The sequence below is a fragment of the Ammospiza nelsoni genome, chromosome 11 (genome assembly GCF_027579445.1).
Source record: "Ammospiza nelsoni isolate bAmmNel1 chromosome 11, bAmmNel1.pri, whole genome shotgun sequence".
Taxonomy (NCBI): domain Eukaryota; kingdom Metazoa; phylum Chordata; class Aves; order Passeriformes; family Passerellidae; genus Ammospiza; species Ammospiza nelsoni.
Genome location: NC_080643.1, coordinates 14191361 through 14211781, shown reverse-complemented (window position 1 = coordinate 14211781; position 20421 = coordinate 14191361). Strand labels below are relative to the sequence as shown.

General features: G+C 63.6%; 1 protein-coding gene across 1 annotated transcript; it reads right to left on the bottom strand.

The window, feature by feature from the left end:
- Positions 1-350: 350 nt before the first annotated feature.
- On the bottom strand, positions 351-13686 carry SLC38A3 (solute carrier family 38 member 3). The gene is made up of 16 exons (XM_059480016.1): positions 13546-13686; positions 6224-6375; positions 6006-6090; positions 5798-5913; positions 5319-5392; positions 5146-5238; positions 4982-5063; positions 4334-4416; positions 4119-4177; positions 3497-3670; positions 3297-3376; positions 2635-2735; positions 2417-2541; positions 1917-2061; positions 1362-1465; positions 351-1255 (listed from the first exon to the last, which is right to left on the bottom strand). The coding sequence occupies exons 2-16, from the start codon at positions 6331-6333 to the stop codon at positions 1151-1153; spliced, it is 1536 nt and encodes a 511-aa protein (XP_059335999.1). The 5' UTR covers positions 6334-6375; positions 13546-13686; the 3' UTR covers positions 351-1150.
- Between the last annotated feature and the right edge of the window lie 6735 nt (positions 13687-20421).

The following is a 20421-nucleotide window of genomic DNA, read 5'->3' as shown; positions in this document are numbered from 1 at the left end:
ACAGACCCCCAGCCCTGTGCTGCCCACCCTGCCGGGCTGCCCCCCATCCTGGGAGGGGAGCTGGGGGGTGGGAGAGCCGCTCTCTGGGTTTTGGCATGGTTGGGATAGATGATCCCAGCGGCATGGATGGATGGGTGGATGGATGAGGGCTGTAGGGTCTGAGTGCTGGCCCAGGGTGCAGGGCGACCAGGGACAGCTTGTGTTGCTGGGGTGCCCATCACCCTGGCATCTGGGCATGCAGACAGGGGTGCCTCCAGAGCCCCGAGCTTGCCCCCAGTGAGTGCTGCCCCCAGCCCGCCCCCAAATCCCCCTCATGCCCCCTGGGTGCACCAGGCCCCAGCAGCCCAGCCGCAGCATGGATGCCAAGCCCATGGCATGTGTGCCACCTCCCTGGAGCAATGCAGCTGGTCCCCCCCCATACATGCCCAGGGGTCAGCAGGGTCCCATCCACAGGCACCCGTAGCAAACAGTTCCCCTCAGGCTCAGGAGCAGCAGGCTGAGCACCACCAGCCACAGCACGAGGGCCACGCCTGTCCACAGGGACCGGGGTGCCCCTGCAATGCCAGGGCAGCGGGTGGCATCTCTCTGGGGATGGGGGATGGCAGGGGAGAGGGCAGGTGGCTTGGGCACAGGTGCTGTCACAGGTCCGACCGCCCCGCTGGATTCCAGCCCCCACGGACACTGTTCATCAGGCTCTTGATGCTATCTGGAGGAGGCCAGGGAAGTGCCCAGCCTTGGTCCCCATGGCAGGCAGTGCCCTGCGCCCCTGGCAGTGCCTGCTGCTGCTGGTGGCTCTTGCGGTGCACAAGAGCTCCACCTGACAGCCAGCTCCGGGTGAGGTAGGGCAGTATTATTCTCCCCATTTTACAGATGGGGGAAACTGAGGCGCAGAGCAGGGAAGGTGCCCGCTGGAGTGGCTGGGGGGCACAGGACCTGCCCCGGGCTCACTGCCCCATCCCGGACACAGGTCGAGGAGTCTCCATGACTGCCATGGCTCATGCCCTCTCACCATCACCACAGGTGACGGGCAGCAACAGCGGAAGTCCCCAGGGAATCCTGGTGGGGCTGCAGCATGGGGGCTGAGCCCAGGGTGGGCTCTCCCTGGGCACCGGGCGGGCGGGGGCGAGGTTGGCTTGGGCACCGGCAGTGGCTAGTGGCTGCCGCCGCTCTTCCCCCCACCCGTGGCCCAGTCGATGATGATGAAGCTCAAGCTCATGATCATGAAGACCACTCCAAGGAGGGCAAAGCAGGCAGCCTGTGGGGACAAGGAAGGGACTCAGGGATGGCCAGGGCAACAGGGTTCCCAGCCAGGCTCAGAGCCCCATGCCTGTCCCCATCCTTGTACCCCTGCCCACGCTTACCAATATTTTGGGGGTGGAGCGCAGCGGCTCCTTGTCCTTGGGCATGATGCGGATGTAGAAGATGGCAGGGAAGATGAAGATGAGGCAGGGAGCGGAGGTGGCACCTGGAGAAGACAGGGACAGAGTGGGCAGGGGCCTCCCACCCTGCAGCTCAGCCCTGCCAGCCCCACTGCCAGGACAGGTCCTGTCTACCCCCACCCCCTCCTTGCCCTCCCCAGCCCTGGCAAAGCCTTCCAGGAACCCAGGGACGCAGTGTGCTGGCACTGTCCCCACACCCCTCCCGCAGCCCTGGCACCGAGCTGAGCTCTGAGGGGGGGGAGCCTGGCCGGGGGGATCAAGGGAAACACACAGGGAAGAGCAGTGCAGGCACTGCGCTGTGGGAACAGGACAGCCATGGGATGGGTGAGCCACACAACCACCTGGTCCTGGCAGGTGACAGGGAAACTGAGGCATGGCAGGGTCAGTCACAGCTGAGCGCCAGTCAGGACAGGGGCTGGCATGCTGCTGCAACCCCCCATGATCAAGGAGGGACAGGAGCAGGGTGCTGCCACCCACCAATCAAGCCAAAGATGCCAAGAATGGAGGGGGCAAAGATGACGAGGAGGTTGATGAAGGTCAGCAGGATCACAGCAATGGCGATGTGGCGGATCCAGCTGAAGTCTTTCCCTTGGAACAGCATCTGCTGGATGGCCCGACGGACCTGGGGACAGGGACAGGGTGTCACACTCCATCCTTGGAGCCAGGACCCGTACCCTGTCCCTGCAGTCCTGCTGGTCCCCATTGCCCTCACTCTAGCCCCGTCCCTACAGCCCTGCAGGTCACTATAACCCCTTTCCCTTCCCAAGCTCTGACCGTGATGCCCCTCTGGTTCCTGTCACCCCTTCACAGCCTTGTCCCTGTGGCCCTGCCTCTGCCCCATCACCCCTGCCTCTGCCCCAGCCCTGCTCCTGGCACCCAGAATGTCCTGTTCCCCAATCCCACCTTCATCACTGCCTCAGTTTTCCTTCTCAAAGCCTGCTGCTGAAGCCACCTGGCATTCCTGTGGGGTCACTCACCGGGAAGAGGACAATGGGGACGGTGAGGGTGACAGCTGTCAGCACAGCCACACGCACACACAGGATGAGCACATCAAAGGGATCCACCTTGTTGTACGTGTGCAGCAGCTCTGACTCCACACGGTCTGTGAACACCACCAAGGAGCCCCTGAGTGAGCCCCAGCACCATCACCCCCTGGCACAGGTGTGCCAGCCCAGTCCCCTCCCCGAGGGCTCACCGTAAAACGTGAGGTAGCCAAAGAGGGCAGCCAAGAAGTACATGAGGTACATGACCATGATGGAGATGTTGGAGATGCACTGCATCTTCTTCTTGGAGGGGCTGCAGGACACGGTGGGCTCAGCACAGCCCCGTGGCACCCGCTGACACCAAGCACCCGCCCAGTGAGGAGAGGTGATGCCAAAACACTCTGGGGTGCGTGGGGGATGTGCAGAGTGGGGCTACGTCCCCCTTCCTGGGCAGGGTGGCACCAACCAGCCACCCACCCTCTCCGGGTCACAGCACCCACCTCCCAGGGGTCACACCACCACCCCTGGATCATGGCACCCACCTCCCAGGGGTGATAACATCCCTGCACCCATTCTGAGTCATATCACACACCTCCCAGGGGTGATAGTGCCCACCCAGGGTTATATCCCCAACCTCCCAGGGGTGATATTGCCTACCCACCTACCCCAGGTTGTATCACCCACCTCCTGAGACTGATACCACCCATCCCAGGTCCTATCAGCCGCCATGCACCCACCCACTGCCCCACCCAGGGTCATATCACCCACCTCCCCACACTGCCCCGGCACAGGTCCCCACATGGATGGCACTGCCTTTGGGTGGGCGCCGGGTGAAGCCCACCCCTCCCCGTGGGTGCCCCCACCCAGGACTCACTCCTTCAGCTCAGTGTAGATGGGCAGCACCTCGGGGTGGCAGACGAAGGCAAAGGCCATGATGGGGATGGTGTAGGCTGTCTGTGTGAGAGGAGCACGACTGACTGCTGGGGGCCCAGAGGCAGGGGCTGCCAGCACCAGGACCACCCATGTTCACTGGGTGCACAGGGTGGGAGCTCACCCAGAGCCTCAGGTCTTTACCTGTGAGTTCAGGGTAAAGAAGCTGGGTGTGCAAGTGTCCTGCTCGGGAGCCTGGAGGACTGTGTAGCCATTCTGGTAGTCACTGGTGCTGACAGTGGTGACGTTGAGGATGCCCGTGATGTTCCCCTCCTGCTCTGGAAGCGGGCAGGGGATCTGGAACTTCTTGTAGATGACCTGGGGTGGGGGAGGGGATATGGGGCCAGTCAGTTCTTGGTGCCCCCAGCTCCCAGCACACATTGCCCACATGCCCAGCTGGAGAGTGACCCTACTGGGACCCCCTCCCAGGGACACCTTTTGCTAGTGCTGCCCTGTGGCAATGCTGCTCCCCCAGCCTGTCCCTGTGGGGGTGAGCAGCAGGACAGAGCCAGGCAGCAGCACGTGGAGGGGCCACATGTGCAGATGCCCCTCCAGCACCTTCCCCCCTCTCCCTTTCCACAACATTCGGTTCCTTCAGCCGAAAATAACCCAGCAGCTTGACAGCCCAGCCACAGCGTCTCTGCAGCCCCGAGCACCCGCTGTCCCTGCTGCCTCTGCTGTCCCCACAGCAAGCAGCCCAGCCTCACACCTCGGCAGGAGGCATGCTTGGCACCCCAAGGCACTGCCAGTGCCAGAGGGCGCTCACCGAGATCAGGAAGAAGACCATACAGCTGAGGGAGAAGCCGCTGGCGTAGCCAAGGTAGCCTGCGGAGGGAGGAGAGTGGCTGCTGGGTGTGGGCAGGACCCTTGCACTGGCTCAGTGTTCCCTCCTTGCCCAGCACATCCAGGCTGGCACCATCGCCCCGTGGGAGACCCAGGGTGCCAGGCCCCAGTGCCATGGGTAGCATCTCCCTGACTTACCCAGCTGCTTCATGAGCGCCAGGGGCAGGATAATGGTGACAGAAACCAGGATAACCAGGTAGTTCCCATTCATGTACCAGTCCCTGGAAGCAGAAGGTCTGCTCACCACCTCAGTCTGCTGGGGCACAGCAGGCAGAGGCAGCCACTGTGGGGGCTGTCTGCCATTGCTAGGGACCCTTCAGCTGGCAAATCCCAGGGGCACTGGTGTCCCCTGAGGCTGGCATTCCTGCTCTGCTAACATCCCTGGGGACCCCTGAGACAGCATCCTTGGAGACCCTGAGGCCAGCATCCCTAGGGGCCCTCGAACTAGGGTTCTGCCCACCCCCACAGTGGTGCGCCCACAAGGGCTAGAGTTGCTAGTGGGGATGTGGGCATGGGGTGGGGGGACCTATACCCAACCAGACCCCCACCCTGCAGCCCCAGGTTCTGCTCAAGGAGGAAAGCCTGATCCCAAGGGGATGTGAGGAGCAGGGATTGGAAGTTCAGCTCAGTTTAATCTCACCCAGGGGCTTATTCGGCACTGACAGTTATCAAAAATAGTAGTGGCTTAATGACAGTAAATCCCTGCCACGGGCTGCACAGCTGGAGCCAGAGCCCCGGCGCCTGCCCAGGGAAGGCACGCAGGCAGCGTGGGCAGGAGGCACTCACGTGGTCTTCTCCTCCAGGTTCAGGAAGGTCTGGATGACCAGAGGCACTTCAGATTTGACAATGTACAGGTAGCTGGACATGGCTGCGGGGCAGAAGGAGGTCTTGGTGCACTGGTGTTCTCTGGTCCCACCCGATCCCCAGCCCTGGCAGGTCCCCCAGCTCACCCCCGATGTTCTGCAGCGTGATGGCGATGGCCGCTGCCAGCTTCCCCGGCGTGCCGAATGCTCGATAACCCAGCTGCTCATAGGCACGGATGCCTGTGGGACAGGGAGCGGTGGTGGTGGGTGAGAGTCAGGGTGGGAGCCCCAGCATAGCCCTGCTGAGGATTGGCACTCACCCACAATGCCCGAGGACTTGAGCAGCAGGTGGATGGAGTAGCTGGAGAGCAGGGCCACTGCTGTGAGGAGGAAGCTGCAGGAGGAGAGCACAGTTACCAGTGGGTCACAGCACAGGACTCAGACATGGCTGTGGGGCAAACCCCATGCAGATGTGCTCTACCTGTGGGCAGCTGTCCCAGGATACCACCCCCAGGATACCACACCCTTGCCTGAGCACCAGCTGGGTGTTCATGGGGCAGATTCAGTCCATGTCTCCACACACAAAAGGAGCCATGACTCACCTCCTTCAAGCTACTTTTGAAAATCTGACTTCGTAGTAAGGAAGGCAGACCTTCACCCTCTTCCTCCTCCCCCCAAGTGGGGACACTGGTCCCTGCATCATCCCAAGCCAGAGACTTCTTTCTTGCCTGCACCCACCGATCCCCTTGGAGGAGCCCCCCATGCCTGAACATCCCTCCCATGCCCCCATGGCACTCACAGGAAGAGGATGATGCCAGTGTTGGCCATGGCATAGGCCAGCCCCAGGATGCCGCTGCCCATGATGGCATTGCTCAGGTTGAAGACGGACATCCCGAAAGACGTCTTCCCTTCAAACTGTTACAGGACACAACAGGGAGGGGATGCACCAGTCACACTGGGAGCTTGCCCCATGCCACCCCAGGCACTGTGCCCATGCTGCTACTCACATCAGTGAAGTGTGTCTGCTTCTTCTCAGCACCGTGGGGCAGGAACTCCTCCATCTCTGCCACGCCAGTCTGGTTCTCTTCAAATCTGCCCATGGAGGGAGAGGAGTGAAGCCAAAGCAGAGTCAGGGACCATCAGCCCTGGCTGGTATCTCACGGGCAGGGAGCAGCTCGGAGGACCCCCCAAGTCCCTGCACCACCCCTTGCCCTGAGTGCCCTACCTGTCACCCGCCAGTGAGGGGACAGTGGAGGTGGTGAGTGCAGCCGTGTGCTTCCCGTTGGGCACCAGCTCCACCATCTCAGCCTGCAGGGGCACGTCCGTGGTATCCATGGCTGGGAGACAGCTGGGATTGCTATGGGCTCTGCTCAGGCTCTGCAAGAGGGAGGCAACAGCGGTCCAGCTCTGGGCAGGAGCAGCGGAGGGGCTGGCCTGGAGCCTCACAAGTCCTGCCTCCATCAGGGACTCTGGAGCTGGGCTCAGCACCAGCGCTGGTGGCACGGCAGGGATGGGAGGGTCACTGAGCCAGGCATCACGGTGGTGTGCTTCTTCTCCTCCCTTCTGCCTGCTCAGCACACAATGTCCCACGGAACTCAGCCCCAGCTCCAGTGCCCCACCAGAGCCCCAGTGTGCGGGTGCCCTCTCGCCCAGCCAGACATCCCACAGCCCACCCCGTCCCCTTGCTCACAGCACTGCCCAGCCCCAGAGTCCCCATGCACACCGCCTGCCCACCTCCACTCCCCTGCCCGCAGCTCTCGGCTCCATGACTCAGTTTCCCCTCCTGCAGACGGGTGCCAGCAGGCGAGTGAGTGGGGGCGTTCGGGAGGCTGAGGACGGGGCAGGCAGCTCAGGGACCCCCCGGCCGCCGTTATGTAAAGCCCGTGGTGCTGCCCGGCGCGAAGGGCTCACCCGCGTCCCGCCGCTGCCGGGGTGCCAAGGCGGGGGGCTCGGGGGCACGTCAGGGCTGGACAAACGGAGCAGGAAAGAGCGCGGGGCCGGGAGACAGCTCCTTGGCAGGGGAAGGCGGCCGGGCTGCCGAGCGCGGGACGCCTTGGCACGCCGCACAAAGCCGCCTCTGTGCGAGCCCCGGCCCTCCCCGCCCCGCTGGGAAACGGCACAGGGTGGCTTTCTGGGGCAGGCTGGCAGCCGGGGCAGGGTCCCGCCACCCCCCACTGCCCCGAGGGGCTGGGGTCTTGTCCGGCTGGCCAGGGGGCTCCACACTGGGGCTATGTCCAGCCAAGGGCTGCTGCCACCCAGCCGGAGGTTAGGCCTGGCTGGGATGCAGTATGGTCCCCAGTACTGGGAGGATGCTGCTGCCCCACCACCCCGCTGCCTGGGGTCGCCATGGGGTGAGCAGGGGACATGCCCATCTTTATGCTCCCAGGGGACTGGTGTCCCCAGAAATCTGAGGAGCCTTCCCACAGCACAGTCGGGTCCAGCAGTCCTGCTGGCACGCAAGGGAAGGATGACACGTCAGGGTGTGGGTGCCAGCACCTCCGGTCTCCTGAGCTGCTGCCCTGCTTGTCCCTGCCCATCCAGGCCACAAAGACCTGGCAGGGTCATCCCAGGCCACACACTGGCTGCTGGCACTGCCAGGGGGGCCGAACCCCTGCGGTTGGCCCGGGTGGTGGGCACATATTTGGGCCACCCTACCTGCAGCACCCAGCCAGGTGGGGAGGCTGAGGCAGGACACAGGCCAGCAGGAACCAAAATGAGAAGGTTCAGCCATGCGGGGGACGAGAGGGAAGCGCAGGGCGGGTTCTGGGTGATGATTTATCCCCTCCACTAGGCCTCCGCTTGGGATGGATCCAGGCATGAACAAGGCTGCCAGCACGTCCAAAAGCCACCGTTAACTCTGCGCCTTCCCACCACCACGGGCAGGCATCGCTGAACCCACCGCTCACCCAGCGTGGGATTGAGTGGGGGCACCAGATCTGTGAGGTTCCAACACCTCCCTAAGCCCCCCAGTGCCGCTGGGTTGCCTGCGGGCAGGGCTTCACCGCATCCCGCTGGTGGCACGCAGCATCTGCCCACTCCCCTGCCCGCTCCCCCACGGGCGCCAGGAAGGCTGGGCACTCTCGTCTGCAGCCCCTTTCTTCTCCCAGGTTATAATTACACCTCTCTGGGCAGCTCAGGAAATACCAACTTCTTCCCCCAAGCGTCTCTCGGAATAGCAAGCGGCACGGCCGGGCTCATTCAGCATGCACCGGGCTTCGTGCTGCCACCCAGACGCTTCCTCCCGCCGGGCAGCCTGGCACAGCCCTGGCACAGCCCTGGCACGGGCCCAGCACCACTCACTGCCACTTCCCCAGCTGGCCCTGGCCTTTGCCCCCCCGGCCAGGCTCTCCTGGTGGCAGTAGCCAGGGCAAGGGGGGAGATGAAAGAGGAGGGAGCATGAGACGATTCGATCGGGCAGTGTGAGCCCTGCCTGCTGCTGTTTGCCTTGCGATAAGGCAGAACAGCAAATACAGAGTGACGGGCGGCCCTGAAGGGGTGGCTTGGTTCCCCTCCAAGTGGGGTTGGTGGGTTCACCACCTCACTGTGTGCCCACCTTAGCTGGGAACCCTGTGCTCTGGGCAAAGAGCATCTCCTCAGGGATCTCCTCCCTCAGGGTGCCACCACGCAGATGGGATACTGCCATCCCATCTTCACTGACATGTAGGGTAGCTCGCATGCTGCCTGGCATAATCCCACTCCTGACCAGCAGCTCCAGTGCCCACTCACCCAGCTGACGGTGTGGACCTGGCCACATGCATGGGCACAGAACCCTCCAGGCTGTGGCACCCAGGGCAGCGTTCCTGGGGGTGCTGGGCAAGCTGCATCGATTTCCCAGCATGTGCCTCTCTGCTGCCTGCCGGGCTTTGGGACACAAGGACAGCGCTGCAGCCAGACCTCCCACCTCTGCCAGGCTGCTCCCAGAGCTGCTGACACCCCACCAACACTGCGGGGTGGCCAGGCAGCCTGGGCCGGGCCCCGGTGCTGTCCCGCAGCCCCGGCAGAAGAACACGGAGCCGGATGCGTGGGACGGCACGTCCCGTCCCGCCGGCCACGTCTGCGCTCCCGGGCAGGCTGCGTTCGGTCTGCACGCTCGTCCCGGCCAGCACACAGCCTGCCCGCCCTCGCTGCGATGGGGACACGTGTGTGGGGCGGCCCGGCTCCCAAATCCCGGCCCTGCTCTGGCACACGGGCAGTCCTGGGCTCACCTCGGCCCCCGGCCAGGCTTCCTCGGGGACCAGGGCACCACGGGGAGGGTTTGGGTCCTGGAAGGGACCGCATCCCTCTCTCTGCCTCACACCTCGCTTCCACGCATCTCATTGAAAAGGTGGAAAATCCCCGCGGGAGGCGGGAGCTGGGGGCTGGGCAGGGGAGCTCTGTCGGCAGTGCCAGCAGATATGCAGGATGGGAGGTCCATTGCATCAGGCAACGTGGCCAGCAGGATGTGTATGACCCTGGGCAAGACTGGCTCCTGCGCTGTGCCCGTTCCCCCGGTCAGAGCCCGGCACAGCCCCCAGCAGCACACACGGTCCCCAGCAGCACACGTGGGGACAGGCAGCCAGTCCTGCCAGCCCTGCCTGTGCCACACAGTGACAGCCTAAGTGTCCCCACAGCCCGCAGCACCCACATGCAAGCACCCACGGCTCCCACCTGTGCCCAGCGAGGGCACAGGGTGTCCCTGGCAGCAGGTGGGTGCTCCCCCAGGCCGGGGACCCCCACAGGGCAGAGTCCCTCCCCATCTCCTCTCCTTGTAGATGAATCCTTGTTAATCCGGCCCAGCTGGAGCCGTGGGACTATTCCGGGTGGTAATCCGGCTTTAGCGCCAAGCCTGCCGCAGCTGCCGGCCTGCCCTGCGTGCTGGCAGCCAGGTATCCCTCCCATCCCGCTGCTGTGCGCCGGGCACCGCAGCCCCCCCGGCCCAGGTGGCCGTTCGGGTTTCAGCAGAGCTGGCACACAGGTCTCATGTTCCCTGAGGCTGTGCTGACGAGCGAGCCCTGCCAGAGAGATGGGCAGCAAGGGCAATGGGCAGGGATGGCACCAGCCATGTTCCCCCAGTGCCATCAGCCCCAGCCCTGGGGTTCCCCCCAGAACTGAGCCCAGGGTGAGCCCAGCCTGGGGTCCCTGGTCAGCCTCTGGCCCCGCTGTGGGCACAGGGGGGTTGTGGGCACAGCTGGGCAACAGCCCAAACTGGGGAGTCCCTGGGCAACCCCTACCCAGGGAAATTGACCCCAGCAGGGCACACAGCTGAGAAACCCCTCTCTCCTTGCCTTCCACTGAGAACTGCTCTCCAGAGCTGCCCTGGGAATATCTTTGTCTTTCCCCTGAAGCACACACAGGCAAAGCTTTCCTCCCAGCCTGTCTTCCTAAAATTAGTAACCCAAACCTGGATTTAACCAGTGCTGTTCCACCCCCCACCTACCAGCCAAGCAAAGGCAGTGCCAGGGTGCCACCTCCCACAGAGGAAAGGGGCACCCAAAGGGGCAAATCCAGTCATTCAGGGGATGGCCAGGCACCCCACTTTGGGGCAAAGGTTCTGGGGGGTGCCCATGTGGGCATGGGATCCCCAGTAGCTGTGAGAAAAGACAACTGGAGGCAAAACCTGCCTGGTGCATGGCTGGAGAACCTCTCTGGGTAGCCCTGCTGTAGACCTTCCCCAAACAGATCTGTGGAGATTCTCCTGAGATAGATCCACCTGGGATCCTCTGGAGATGACAGCCCCACCAGCTGGTCATGCCAGCCAGCCCCACTCATGCCCCCAGCACAAGGTGGGTAGAGTAGGCACTGGGCTCACCTCACCTCTTTCACCCCAAATACCACACCACGGCTCAGCCTCGGGGCAGGCAATCCCCCCAGTGCTCCAGCCAGGGCAGGACTGGCAGTAGCAAGTAGGAACAAGTGGCTCTGAAAGCTGCTGTCCTGGCTAGCAGGGCTCTGGCAGCTGCCTGGGCGCTTCTGGCCATCTCTGTTGCATCTCTGTCCATCCAGGGTCTTACCTCTAAGAGCACAAGTGGCATCTCTTTCCTGGGGGACAGCTGTACCTGAGCCTGGGAATGGGGTCTGGGACACATCAGGGAAGGGAAAGGCAATTCCAGGAAGGGAGTGGTGGAGCCAAACTTCATGGTGGGGCCATGGAGAGGGTTTCCAGTGTCAGAGCCATGGTGCAGCTCAGCCATGGCATCACCTGCCAGGCACACAACCCAGGATGGCTGCAGGTGTCAGCCATCACCATCCTGCCACATCCTCCAACATCCAAGCACCAGGACAAGGCAAGCTGGGAAAAGCAGTGAGGAAGCTGAGGCCAGGCAAGGGGAGTCATGTCCAGCACTGGGACAGCCCAGGCTGTTGCTGTCACCTGCCAGCTTGAGTCCATGTGGTACAAGGTCAGGTGGCAGGTACAGCTGGCAGCACGGGGATGGGGACAGGGTGGGCACAGCACGGGGCCGATGGCACTCAGTGTGGTTCTTGGGGAGGCTGGGTGAGACACCAGTTTGAGCCCAAAGCATCTCAGGCAGTGCTAGGCTGTATGATGAGTTTTGCTATAAACTTCAAACACTCCCCTCCGGAAACACAGGGCCGCCCAGGGAAGGTGGTGGCACAGGTAGTGGCACTGCAGAGACTGATGGACAGACAGTGCCTGGAAAAGGACACGTCAGGTTTCGTACCACACCTCTGGAGTTCTGTTTTGCCTTGGAAGCAAGATGCTTTCCAGGAGTTCACACTCTCCAAAACACAACCGGCCTTAGTGGGATGACACAGAGGGGTCAACAGCAAAACCACCAAGGTGCCATTTGCTGCTGGCTGTGCTGGGGACTGTCCCTCCATCAGGAGGAACTGGCCTCAGCCACAGCCTCACGTGCCTCTGGCACCTCCAGCACAGCCTCCTGTGGCAATCAGGAACCACGATTTGCCCAAGCCCCATGGCACCACCGCTGTGCCTGCCCATGGCACTCTCACCATTGGACCAGCCGGACATTTGCTCCACAGGGTCAGCGGAACCAGGCTGGCTGTGCCCCGCTGGCATGGGGGACCCAGCCAGTCCCAGAGCTGCGTCAGCAGCTGGGGAGGCACACGGCGGCCGAGACCCACGCAGCGAGGAGAGCCGGGGCACGGGGGTCCGTTCTGGCCCCAACCCGCCTCTGTTTTCTCAAGGGTTGCACTTCCAAAGGAGCCCGTGGGATTCCGCTCCTTCCCCCATCCCCACGTGCCAAGGAAAATAGGCTCTGCCGGCGCTTGTTTGTTTGCCGTGGCCACGGCCCCGGTGTGTGATTACAGCTGCAGCACGGCCGGGTGCTGTGGGGCCCTTTGCGCCCCAGCCAGGGTCCAGCAGTGCCAGCACCCCCGTGCCACCCCCCAGTGGAACGGAGTGTCCCACTGCTCCTGAGCATCCCTGGCACCTGAGCCAAGGCACACCGGCACTCTGTTCTGGGATACGGGGCAGTGCTGCCAGGCAAAGGCACCTTTCTCTGGGGTACCCCCTTGAAGCCACAGGGACCAGACAGGTCTAACGCCTCATCTTGGGCCTGGTCCAGCACCAGTGGAAAATTCCCCATCTCCTGTGTGTCAGCTCAGTGCAGCCATGCCCTCCACAGCCAGTCAGGGTTCTGCGTCCCTGCCATCCCACCTGTTGGGGACTTGCCAGGTCCCCTGTCTCACCTGTGCCACCCCACGGCTTGGGGGGCACAAGTCCAGCAACCACCTGCCGTGGTTCAGTTTCCCTTGGGGAAGGTTTCTCTCCAGTGGGACTTTCAGAGCTGACACGGCAGAGAGAGCCACCACACCACGCCGGCTGGCCCAGGACACGCGTGGCCGACAGGAACACAGTGTGCTGCCCGCCTTTCCACGCTGCTGGCCCGGCCAGCCAGGCTCTATTAATACCCCAGCCCGTGGAATCGCCGCACGCAGGTGCCAGGCAGCCCCGGTGCCCGAGACGGCCGGCACCTCTCTCCCTGCCCGTGCCCCCCGCCCCGGCACCCCGGCACCCTGACACCCGATCCTGCCCACAGCCGCTTCCAGCCTTCAGAAACATATGTCATTCCCACGGGCGATTAAAAATTAAAGCAGAAAACAGGGAAAGTAAAGGGAGTTTGGGGGTTGGTGCCACTGTGAGGATCAGCGGAACGATGCACGCCGAAGCCCCCACACCGCGCTCCGGGCAGGGGCAGTGTCGGGGCGCTGGGCTCTGCCTCCCCCGGCACCCGCGGGATCTCTCACCCACCCGTGGGAAGGTGCCAGCCGCTGGCAAGTGGCAGGAGTACAGCAAAGCAAACAGTCCCGGGGCGTTAGCACCTGCCAGAGCTGCCGGGCCCCGGAGCCTTCCCCGTGCTGCCCGGAGCCGGGAGGAGGAGGAGGAGGAAACGCAGGAGGAGAGAGAGACGGGCTGTGAGAGGAAAGCGGGGCCGGCGAGAGAGAGATGAGAGAAAGGACTGGATGGGGTGCGGAGGAGAATTAGGGGAGGTGAGGGGTCCGAGCGCCCGGCAGCCTCCAACCACGGAGCTCCAGGGAGGAGCGAGCCCGGGAGTGCGAGCGGCAGGGGAGAGCGGAGAGACCTACCTGCCCCCTCTCCGCCGTGCCTCTGCTGCGGGCTGGGGCGAGCAGCCCCCGGTGGCCGGTGCCGCGGATTAGAGACTATCCTGCGACCGTAATCCGGCGGAGCCCGAGATTAAACAGGACCCGATCCCGCCCCCAGTGCGAAGGCTCCCAATCTGCACTCCGCCGGGGCACGGGAGGAGCGCTGGGGAGCGACCGCCCCGCATCGACCGACCCCTGCCCCGCCCCGCCCCGCCCCGCCCCGCTCCGGCGGGACCACCGCTCCCCGGGCACGGCCGCCCCCGGGGCATCGCCCCCGCCGGGCATCAGCGTCCCTGGGCATCGCCTCCCGCCAGTGAATCACCCCGCACCAGGCATCATCCCCTTCGGGCTGTCAGTGTCCAAGCAGCGCTGCCCTGTCCGGAACAGGGCAGTCACCAACATCCCCACGCACCGCACACGGCACCCGGTGTCTGTGCCCCTCACGGCACCCGGTGTCTGTGCCCCTCATGGCACCCGGTGTCTGTGCCCCTCACGGCACCTGGTGTCTGTGCCCCTCATGGCATTATCACTGTATGGGGCACCCCTATCCTGCCAGGTATTGACATCCCACCGGGCACCCCTGCCTACAGCAGCCGAGGCTCCTGCAGGAGGCCAGGGGCCGCTTCCAAAGAAGCAGGGCTGGGGCAGCTGCTCTAATCTACCTGAAGGGATAAATCCAGTACATGCTGAGTGTGGGGACAGGGTTTTCCCCGTCCTTCAGTCAGATTCTCTCCCTGGCCTGGGAAGCTCAGGCTGCTCCCACGTTAAGCCAGCCCAGCTGCCCGCCCTGCTCATGGTGCCTGCTGCCCCCAGAGTTCTCACCCCAGCATCTCAGCACACTGGGAGGAAACAACCCATGTGGACTCATCCCAACAAGACCCAGAGTAACTGGGCCATCCCCCTTCCCCAGTCTCCATCAAACCTCCCCACCTGAGCTGAAAGATGTCTATTTTCATGAAGAAACAAACCCCCAGTTCCCCAAAGCAGAAATTTCTCCAAGTGCATCCCATATGCTTCAGGGAGAGCCATGAGCTCTGGAGAGTCACCAGCTGTGTCCCCAAAGATTCCCTGTACCTTTACAAGGTCTGCCCCCCCCCTAAACTACCTCCTGCTCCTCTGTCCTGCCCAGCTTTTACTTCAGAGGAACATTTTGGGGGTCCACGCTTGGGAGTCCCCCCAGCTCCCATGCCGAGCTGCAAACCCTGCCCAGCTGCTGTGCTTGGGCAGAATGGCTCCTCACGCTGCTGGAAGGTTTTATTTGTGTTATGCATATCTTTCATAAATCCTTGCGGAGCCTCGGGCAGCCTGGGATGGAAATGGCTTTGCCAGCCAGCAGCGAGCGTCGCCATCGGGAGAAGAGGCACCCTCCCTCTCGCCTGGACATCGAGGGATGTTAAAAATTCAGTGGCAGCTCTGCCCTCCCGCTCCCGGCAATCCCGCGGCTCCTGTTACTGCCGCTCTCCTTTGGCTGCAGACATACATCCATTAACTAATTTCTAATAACAGCAGCATGCGTAAGTGCTGAACCAGCGCTGGCTGGCACGCCGGGGGACTGGAGGCAGCCAGGTTTGGCAGTGTGACGGGGGAGCCAGAGGCACCCAGAGGATGGGCATGGCTGGCCTCAGGCCATCACTTTAACCCTTTCCCTGCTCTGGTGAAGGCGGGTGCAGCCACGTGGCACCTGCGGAGAAGCGTCCCGGGCTGGGCGGCCACGCGTCTCAGCGGGGCTGGAAAAGGCGGCGGGAGCTCCCGCCCTGTGAGCAAACACAGCACAGGTGCTGGGCCTGGGGACAGCACTGTGGGCCTGTGGCACTGGGTGCAGCCACTGTTCTGGGGCTGCGTGCTGGAGGACCTGTGGGAAGTGATTTGGAGGCTGTGTGCTCCTTCCCAGCCTCCAATGCCCTTCCCCTGCTATTGGCACAAATGCAGCCATGTCTGCTTTGTCCCGTCCCCTCTCTTGTCCAGCATGTGACAGCCTCACTGGTGTTCCCACTTTCCAGGTGGGCAGAGGACAAGGGCTCCACCGTGTCAAGCTGAAGCTTTGTGAAGAATCAAAGCAGTGAGGAGAGGGGGAAAAGAGAGTGAAGATGTCCCCAGAACCTCCCAAAGCCTGTCCCAGCACTCGGCACACAGTAGCGGCAGGCTCCTGCAGCCGGGCTGGCAGCACAGAGAGGAGCCATGAGAGGGGGGGGCTAAGACCCTCTCTCAACCCCTGAGCCCTCTGGTCACCAGGGCTGCCCCAGTGCAGCTCTGGCCAGTCTCACCAATGGCTCTGCTGGTGTCAGGGCTCCAGTGGATTGCAAAATTGCAGCCGTGCGGTTTTCTCCAGCTGGCTGGAAAGTTTGACGCCGGATTCCCGTATGTGAGGAGCCTTCAGGGGAGCACGGCCCAGCACGGCTCATCTCTCCAGCAGCCTCACCAATGGCAGGGAGCCGAGTGCCGTGCCAGAGCCTTGCCCTCAGCACAGCCCCGTGGGCTTTGCCTTCTCACCATTTCCCCCAGCCAAAAGCTGCCCTGTTTCTTATCCTTCAGCAGTGCTTCGAGATCAGAGATTAAAGGGAACCCATAAAACCCTGGGCCTCAAATGTCACAGCAGGGACAAGGCCAGCCCAGGAGCCGGGCACAGAGCAGTGGGTGCTGTGTATGGCCAGGACACGCTCTCCTTGTCACGCTCGGCTTCCTCCCCAGCCCTGAGCCCGCTGCTGCCTGCCGCTGCCCGCTGCTCCCAGGGCCCAGATGGCAGGAAGATAGGGCAGAGATAATGCTGACATTTGCAGCCCAAGCAGCGCTCCCCTCACCACCACTGTGACCTCTCGAGCAAGAAGTGTTCCGGAGATTGCCCTTTCCAGGAACGTTCCAGAGGGTGCCTCTGTCCCCATCCCTGGGCATCCCACAGACACAGCGCCAGCACACACAGGGGCTCCAAGAGGGAGCAGTTGCAGAGGTTTTTGCATCCTGAAGCATGAAGAAGTGAGGCACAAAAGGAATGCTGACTGTAAGAGGAGAGGGATGCCTGTGGCCAGCAGCACGGGCTGGGTGGGCTCCAGAGTGACCCCAGGCCATGTCCAGGGCTGCAGCCTTGCTCCCCCAGCCCTCCCAGCTCAGAAACAGCCCAGTGCTGGTGCCTGTGCCTGCACACAGAGGGGCTGGGGAGCAGCTGGTGCCCCCTGCCTCGCCCTTGGCCGCCTCCCTCGCGGCACATGCTGTCATGTGGCAGGGCACAACAACAACACGGGCTAATTGGTTAATGTGATTTCAAAACATGATTTGCAATTATAACTCACCAGAGAGCATTCAATGATCCCGCACATCGCAGAGTGGGTTTTTCTCCTTCGTTTGTTCCTGGAACCTCGAAACCAATTAACTTTACAGAAGCCAGAAGCAAAGCACTGCTCAGCAGACCTGAAGGGTGGGTTATCTCTGTGCTCAATCGCTCAATCTGGGAACCAAGGGCTGCAGGACGAGCCCCGGGGTAACCCCAGTGCTTCTCCCTGCACCACTGAGGGGTTTGGCGGGATCTACACAGGCTCCCCCAGCTCCAACCCATCAGGCACCATGGCTGCTTGGGAGCACTTGGGGACAGGAGGATGCCCTGAGCCATCAGGTGTGGGAATAAACTGCTCCTGTTGGCACAGGGACACTGTCCCTTCAGTTCCCTCCAGAGGTGCTGGCACCTGCTGGCAGCCTGCTCGTCTCTGCCACCCACCCTGGGCAGCCGTGTCCCCACCATCCCCACAGGCAGCACCCACAGCCCCACCAGGGCCAGGGGCTTTGCTTCTGAGGCTTGACAATCGTGCAGCAAAGGCTTAAATGCTGTTAAGGTAATTAAGCAAGGATTTAGCAAGGACTTGGATGCCTTCAAATGCCTTTCAAGCCAAACAAACCCAAGTAACCATGATGCTCCTGAAACATCCAGCACCCAGCTCCCCTGAGTCTTGGCTTGTTTCCCCAGTGACCCCAATTGCTGGGCTCTGTTGTTCCCCACATCCCCCTCAAAAGGCAGACATGGGGCCAGCAGTACTTTCTCTTGGGTGGGCAAAGAGATATTGGGTTCCATCAGCCTCTGGAGGGGTGATCTGGCAATTATCCCCCAGGATGGTGACCTGGTTCCAGTCTGCAGGGGGACCCCTGCTCACAGGGGAACCCCCCCATGTGCACATGGCCTGAGTCTCTCCGGGCTGGGAGCTGCCTTCCATCAGCTCCCCAAGCCTCAGGGAGCTCAGCATTGCACCCTGCAGCCACCAAGGCCTCCTGAGGACAGGGAGGGAGCTCAGGCAGCTGCCAGAACCTCTGGGGAGGCACAAGGTGATGCCCACAGTGCAGCATGGGGCAGTGGAAGGAAGCATGGGGCAGTGTTGGGGGGTCTCCAGTCCCTGGGGAGGGGCTCTCCTGCTCATCTCCAAGCTCCCTGCAAGCTGCTAGGAGTGTGGGAGCCCCTGGGGGATGCCAGGCACAGTGCCCAGGGCCTGGGCAGCAGGGTGGCAGATGGCTGGGGAGCTGGGGACCAGGGAGCAGGGGAGGAGCAGGGACACCTTTCAGCCCACACAACTGTAGCATCCTTGTTTAGAGTTATAAATAACTGGGCCAAAAATGGAGCTGTGGCCACAGCCGTGTCCCTCCTCTCCCCAAGGCGCTGTGGTCGGTCCAGAGCTGACCAAGGAGCAGATCTGGTCCCTGTAGCCCCAGTGAAAGGGAAGCCTGCTCTGGCTCCCTGCAGAGGCACCCACAGGGCTGTCCTGAACCCCCTCCCCGGCTGGGGTGACTGTCAGTCCCAGGGCTAGACAGCCCACCACAGGCTCCTGCCTGGTGAGATCCAGCAGGAGAGGGGATAAAGGCCCTTTCATAGCCCTTTCATGGCCCATCAGGAGAAAGGATTCAGAGAAAAGCACAAAAGCAGGTGCTGGCACTCAGGACTGAGGCTGCCATGTCCCACAGCACCGGGGCTCCTGAGCTGTCCCAGGGTGGATGTGGGTGCCTGCCCAGCCAGGGGGCAGCCGGGGAGCTGGATCTGGCAGGCACCCCTGGGTCCCTGCTGGCACCACCCAGCCTTGTGTTTGGGTGGACTAAACGTGATGCTGTTTCAGGCTGGGCAGTGCTGGCATGGTGTCCCTCTCTGGGGTTGGGAAAGCCCAGGGGCAGCTGCCCCTCTCCCTCCCCTCTGAGCTGTACAACAATTGGCTGCCCGAAGGACGCCGGCCTTGATCCGCGTTGCTGGCCGTCCCCAGGGCCGAGCAAACAGAGAGCAAAACAGCCCCGGCCGCTCCTGCCACCGCCGGCATGCGGCCAGCCCGGCACCCCGGCCAGGGCTGCTGTCCCCGGAGCTCTGCCACGCTGCCCTGGCACCCTGCTCTGCCACCCAGCCCTGCCACCCAGCCCTGGCACCCTCCTCTGCCACCCTCCTCTGCCACCCAGCCCTGCCACCCAGCCCTGCCTGGTGCTGCCGGCGGGGCAATGGTTACCGACCCACCCGCCCCACAGCCAGGAGTGAGCCCGGGGCTGCAGGGCTTGAGCCAGGAGGAGGAAACAGAAACCGGGATCAGCACGCACCGCGCTGGCAGCGGGGGAAGTGAGGCACAGCCAGGGTGGCGCTGTGACCGCTGACCCTGGGCGCGGGGTCGTCCCTGCTCGCCCAGTCCAAGGGTCAGCTCGCCCACTTTTGCCCTGTTTGCCGTGGGGTTGGGCCAGTCCCGGGGGCTGCAGGCTGGCCGGGGCAGCTGCTTGGTGGCAGGAGGCCAGCACAAGCCCAGGGCACGTGCCATGGCCTTGCCCAGCCACCTCACATGTTTCCCCCACAGCCCAATTCCCTGAAGCCTTTTCCCACCTGCAGAGCACGGTGCTTCACAGAAGTCCCCCTGGCACCCTTCCCAGAGCTCCCCTGTTGGAGAACCACCCCAGTCCCACCAGATGCCAGGGGGACACCTGAGGCCAGCTCCAGTCCCACGTCCCTGGGCACATCCCACACCTTCCAAAGTCCTACCACCCACTCCGTGGCACTGCTGGGACCCCCACCTGCCTGTGAGCAGCCGGAGCCACGCTCCACCGGCCTGGTGGGCGGCAGGAAGTACGGATGAGCGCTGGGATGGGATGGGGAATGGCATCACCAGCAGGAGCAGCCACCGTGGCGCAACGGTGACACAACGGTGACACCATAGCAGCGTGGGATGGGGATACAGGCCCCCAGCTGCCCTCTCGGCACTACGGCTGTCCCTGGGAAGGTCAAGCCATGGGTGCCAGGCCACGGGCGGCTGCTCCAGCTCCGCCGGTTCTGCCCTGAGCGCTGCCGCCGGCAAGGTCAGCGCGGTGCTACGGCAGCACCGGCCTCGCCATCCCCATCACCGGCCAGCCGCTCCCGGTTCCCACCGGCTGCAGGGACGGGCATGGCGTCGGTGACCCCACACCACCTACGCGGCACATGGCGGTCCCGTGACTCTGTGGGCTGGCGATGCCCTGCCTGGGAGCGCCGGGGGCGCCGGGAGCAGCAGGAAGCGCCGGAGGCACCGGGAGCGCCGGAGGCACCGGGGGCACCGGGGGCAGCGGCAGCGAGCGCGGGCGGAGCAGCAGGGCCGGCACCGCTGCGCCACCGCCCTCTGGCGGCCACCGGCGGCACAGCCGGACCCGCCCCCGGCCCCGCCCCGCTCCGGCCCCTGCCCACTGCCCATGCCCTGCCCACCGCCCGTGCCCTGCCTGCCCACCCACTGCCTGCCCCCTCCCACCCCCTGCTTGCCCACTGCCCGCACCCTGCCCACTTCTGCCTGCTCCGTGCCTGGGGCTTCCCCAGCACCCCCTGCCCTGTCACACCCATGTGACTCCAGCCCATGTTCCCCCAGATGTGTGTCCCAACAAGCCCTCTCGCCCCAC

Bases quoted from the DNA above. Each gene is read 5' to 3' on its own strand.
- SLC38A3 (XM_059480016.1), bottom strand. From the start codon at position 6,333: ATGGATACCACGGACGTGCCCCTGCAGGCTGAGATGGTGGAGCTGGTG. The intron at 5,393-5,797 runs GTGAGTGCCATG...CTCCTCCTGCAG, and splicing joins ACTGGCATCATCCTCTTCCT to CTTCCTCCTCACAGCAGTGG. The intron at 3,377-3,496 runs GTAAAGACCTGA...CCTCTCACACAG, and splicing joins TCTTTACCCTGAACTCACAG to ACAGCCTACACCATCCCCAT.